The sequence below is a fragment of the Crocuta crocuta genome, unplaced genomic scaffold (genome assembly GCF_008692635.1).
Source record: "Crocuta crocuta isolate KB4526 unplaced genomic scaffold, BGI_CrCroc_1.0 scaffold344, whole genome shotgun sequence".
Lineage (NCBI taxonomy): Eukaryota > Metazoa > Chordata > Mammalia > Carnivora > Hyaenidae > Crocuta > Crocuta crocuta.
The window spans coordinates 1489551-1494247 of record NW_027533081.1 but is presented as its reverse complement, the minus strand read 5'-3'; the positions used below and the strand labels follow the sequence as shown (position 1 = coordinate 1494247).

Below are 4697 nucleotides of genomic sequence, written 5' to 3'. Positions count from 1 at the left end.
GCACCCAGCGCTCTGGCAGCCGCCGCGCCCGCGTCTGGGAAGGCCAAGCTGACGCACCCGGGGAAGGCGATTTTGGCAGGTGGGCCCCTCCGGGACGCAGACCCCCGATCTGCCCACTCCCTCGGCCCCGCAGCGCTTCCGGGTGGGCCCCGGTCGCCGAGGCCCCGCCTCACTTCCGGGTCGGGGGGGGGCGCGGCCCAGGTCCTCAGCCAGAGCTAGAGGACTCGCCCTGCGTGTCGCCCCTCCGCACCTAGCCAGGACAACGTGGGTGGGGTAGGGGAAGTTGCCAGGCCTCCCCCTACACCACAGGAGCCGGACAAAGTCCGGGGCGAGGGAGGGGCCGGGCGCCAGTGGTGGTGGGCGGGGCGGCCCGGCCGCCGGGCGGTGGTCTCAGAGTACGGGTGTCTGGTCCCCGCAGGCGGCCTGGCGGGCGGCATCGAGATTTGCATCACCTTCCCCACCGAATATGTAAAGACACAGCTGCAGCTGGACGAGCGCTCGCACCCTCCGCGGTACCGGGGCATCGGTGAGTAGGGGGCTGCTGGCACGCGGACGGCACCGAGAGGGCCGGCACCCGGAGGGCACGGCCAGGCCTTCCGCTCGTGGAGCAGCCGTGGCGGGCTCTGCAGAGGTGCGAAGGGCGGTCTTTAGGGCGGCAGGGGTCACTGAACGCCCCCTCCTCCAGGGGACTGCGTGCGGCAGACAGTCCGCAGCCATGGCGTCCTGGGCCTGTACCGAGGCCTCAGCTCCCTGCTCTACGGCTCCATCCCCAAAGCGGCCGTCAGGTGAGGTGGGGTCAGGTGAGGTGGGCTCGGGTGGCCGAGGGAGGGCATCCAGCGGCTGCAGCCCCTCTCATCCCACTGCCTCCCATTCCCAGGTTCGGGATGTTTGAGTTCCTCAGCAACCACATGCGAGATCCCCAGGGACGCCTGGACAGCACACGGGGGCTGCTGTGTGGCCTGGGTGCCGGCGTGGCCGAAGCCGTGGTGGTCGTGTGCCCCATGGAGACCATCAAGGTGGGGAGGGTCTCAGCAGGTGGCAAGGTGTGCAGAGGAGTGATGGGGTGGCCGGGGCCATCCTGCTCTAGTGCTCCATGGAGACGTCGAGGTGGAGAGTCTCCTGCAGAAGCAGGGCATAGTGTGCAGTAAGGGCCTCCTGTAGAGACTGGACTCTGTCCTGAAGGCAATGGGACAACTGACGTTAGGGTTTTTAAAAAACGTTTATAAACAGAAAGCATAAGATAACACATGTTTACTGCCTAAGCTGTGGCAAATACCAGCAAACATAACTGCAGAGACTCTTTAGTAAGGCCAATCCTCTTGTTTCCTGGGGCCTTGTGTCCCTTGGTGGCCTTGGGTGGCCCTGTTTCCAGGTGAAAAGCTGCACCTCCCGCCCTGACTGATCTCTGTGGGCCCTGGGCCCGCAAGCCAATGGGCCAGGTATGCCCTTCCAATGGCGTCCTGGAAGCTAGTGCCTTTGCTTCCCTCCCACAGGTGAAGTTCATCCACGACCAGACCTCCCCCAACCCCAAGTATAGAGGATTCTTCCACGGGGTCAGGGAGATTATTCGGGAGCAAGGTGAGCTGTAATGCCTTCCTCCTCAGGTAGGGTCAGGTACCTTGGCCAGAGTGGCCTGCACTTCCCCTTCCTGCTTTGGTGCGCCGCTGTGCCACTCCTGGACCCAGTCCCCAGCTGGGGCCTTGGAAGACCCCTGTGTGACTGCCATGCCTACCTGCCTTAGGGCTGAAAGGGACCTACCAGGGCCTCACAGCCACTGTGCTGAAGCAGGGGTCTAACCAGGCCATCCGCTTCTTCGTCATGACCTCCCTGCGCAACTGGTACAGAGGTATGTGTCTGTTGGGTCCGATGCCCCAGGGCCCCACCTCCAACCACTCTGAGCCTAACTATTCCTGTCCTCCCTGCCAGGACCCTACTACCCCTTGGGAAGCCCACATTTATTGGCTGTGGTCCATGCTCCTCCCAACCCCTGAAGAACGCTCCCTTTTGCCCTCCCATCACTTTCTGATTGCAATCCCCACCCATATTCAGGGGACAACCCCAACAAGCCCATGAATCCACTGATCACCGGAGTGTTTGGAGCTGTTGCTGGCGCAGCCAGTGTCTTCGGGAACACGCCTCTGGACGTGANTGCAGGTGGGGGTGGGGCCAGAAGGGGGGCGGGGAGTTTGCTAAAAGGGGCCAGCCGCTGAGCCACGTGCTGTGCTGCTGTCCTGCAGGGCCTGGAGGCGCACAAATACCGGAACACATGGGACTGTGGCTTGCAGATCCTGAGGAATGAGGGGCTCAAGGCGTGAGTGGGGGAGGGGCAGGGTTGTGGTCCCCACTCCAGACCCTCCCTGGCTTTCTACCTGGGCCTCACCCCATTCTTGCCCCAGGCTATCCCCTAGGGCATCTTTACCTTTGGGCTCCCGCCCTTGTCCCTCCAGTATCAGGACCTACCCTTACTGCCCAGGGACACTGTTTATCATCCGCCTCCTCACCTCCTACTTCCTCCCCAACCCCAGATTCTACAAGGGCACCATCCCCCGCCTTGGCCGGGTCTGCCTGGATGTGGCCATCGTGTTTGTCATCTATGATGAAGTGGTGAAGCTGCTCAACAAAGTGTGGAAGACAGACTGAGTCCCTTAGGGGGTCTGCATGGGGGTTGCCTCCAGGCACCTCCAGACCTGTCCCCACTCCCCTCTTCTCACGATTCCAGTGCAGTCGTGCCAAAAGGCCCCTTTTCCCTGTTCCTTGCACTCCGTGGTCTGGGTCTGTACCCTGTAGCCATTGAGTCCACATGTCCCTTAGTGCCGTGTGTCCCCTGTGGTGTGTATGACACCACCATTGAGTCCATGTGTCTGGCCAAGGCTGGGTGACCTTCTGGCCTGTGAATCTGTGCCCACTTGTCCATGTGCTTTACTCATGAGCCGTGTGCCTGTGTTTCATGTTCTGTGTCATGTGACCCTGTGCCCCGCTTCCCCGGGGTACCCATGTGGCTTGGGTCCACGGCCCTGTAGCCATGGCCCGGTCCCAGCCCGGTGCCTTCCACCCTGGGCAGCAGGGGCACCTGTCCCGGCCTACCACAGCTGCCTCCGGGCCTCAGCCTGGCCTCACCGCATTCCAGGGGCTATGTGCCCCCTGCTTCTCCCACCACTGGCCTTAACTGGCCCTTGGGCCCTCCCTCTGCCCGGGGCAGGGTGGCATCCGCCACTCTCAGGACCACCCTCCCAAGGCCGAATAAACCGGATCCTGTTGCAGCCTCCTGTCCCTGTGTGGGCCCATCTGTGGGTGAATAATGATGGCCATGGCTCTGCCAAGAGCAGGCATACCCCCTCGCCTGAGGACATTGACAGGGAAGCAGGGCAGCAGGCAGGCTGGTGGGTGAGCCAGCTATGGCCACAACATCAGCCCCCAAGCGGCCTGGCACCATCAAGCCAAGGAACATTTATTTAGACTCTGTCCAGGCCATGCTTGTGGCCTGTAAGCTAGATCCTGCAGGGTCAGCCGGTGGGCATGGCCTCAGGGTCACCTGGCAGGCTGCACTGGGTGGGCAGAGTGGAGAACTGCCCCACCCCAGGGTTTGAGTTTGGGAGAAAGTGCTGCCCGGCCCTTGACTGCCCCTCAGCAACCCCCACCATGGTTTCTCTGCAAAGTGGTCTGCCTTGTGGGGAAGTGCTTCGGGACATCCAATTTCTGGTCCCCTGAGGATGTGAGCAGGGGCCTTGCTTCACTAACCTGGCTGAGAGGCAGCTGCCCTGGGGCGGGAGGGGTTGGAACTGCCTGACAGGGACCCTAGACCCTCCCCCGCAGACCAGGAGTGGGGAACAACAACCCAGAGCCAAGTGGAAGAAACCCAACAGTAGGATGGGATAAACCAGGGCTCCTGGCTGTGTGGGGGCAGAAGGCACTTTCTTGTCCAAGTGAATTATGGGTAAAAGTCATTCAAGGGTTTGGCTCAGATTGGGAAATAACTTGCCAACAAACACTATCAGTAAGCAGGTCTGGTCTCTAGAGCTGCTCCTTTTAGGGGAGAGTGCCCCACCCCCGCAACCTGCACACCACCCAGATCCCAGGACTCCAAGGATACAGGGGATCTGGGACAGATCCAAGGGCCAATTGTGGGCTTAGGGGGTACAAGGGAAAAGGTTTTGAAGGACTGGCTGTGCACACTCAGTACTCTCAGGAAAAACCAATCTTGGCCGCCACTGAGGAGAAAAGGCCCTGGAGCAAAGCTTGTCTGCCTGTGGGGGTACAGGCTGTCCCCACACACATACCAGGGCATGCAGGCTCAGCCACAGGCCACTGTCTCTGGGCCTCAGGAACTTTGCTGTGGTGATGGGCAGTGCTGGCCCATGGCACAGGCTACCAAGGCTAGGGGGATACACGGCAGGCAGCATCTTTGGGCAGTTGTGGGGAACAGAGAGAACCCTGGCTTCTCATTTGCTCACGATATGACTTTGGGCAAGTCCTCTAACCTCAATTTCCTAATCTGAAATGGGGTGGCAGAAGAAACCACCCCATCCCCTAAGGCGCTTAGAACAATCCCTAACACAGTAAGCCCTTGAACGTGTAGCTTTTTTCTTTGGGTTGCAGGAGGTTATTTGCAGGCTCCCCGGAGTTCCAGGTACTTCCTAGAGCAGGCCAAGGCCAGCAGCTGAGCCCTGAGGGGACTCAATGACCTCAATAGTGACCTC

The 4697-nt window shown here is 60.9% G+C and overlaps 1 protein-coding gene across 1 annotated transcript; it reads left to right on the top strand.

The window, feature by feature from the left end:
- On the top strand, positions 1-3260 carry SLC25A1 (solute carrier family 25 member 1; the record flags this gene model as incomplete). The annotated part of the gene is made up of 9 exons (XM_077745925.1): positions 1-79; positions 419-526; positions 686-785; positions 878-1016; positions 1494-1578; positions 1742-1846; positions 2050-2154; positions 2212-2311; positions 2526-3260. Coding segments are annotated over 9 exons (936 nt in total), but the record flags the coding sequence as incomplete, so codon positions are not given.
- Between the last annotated feature and the right edge of the window lie 1437 nt (positions 3261-4697).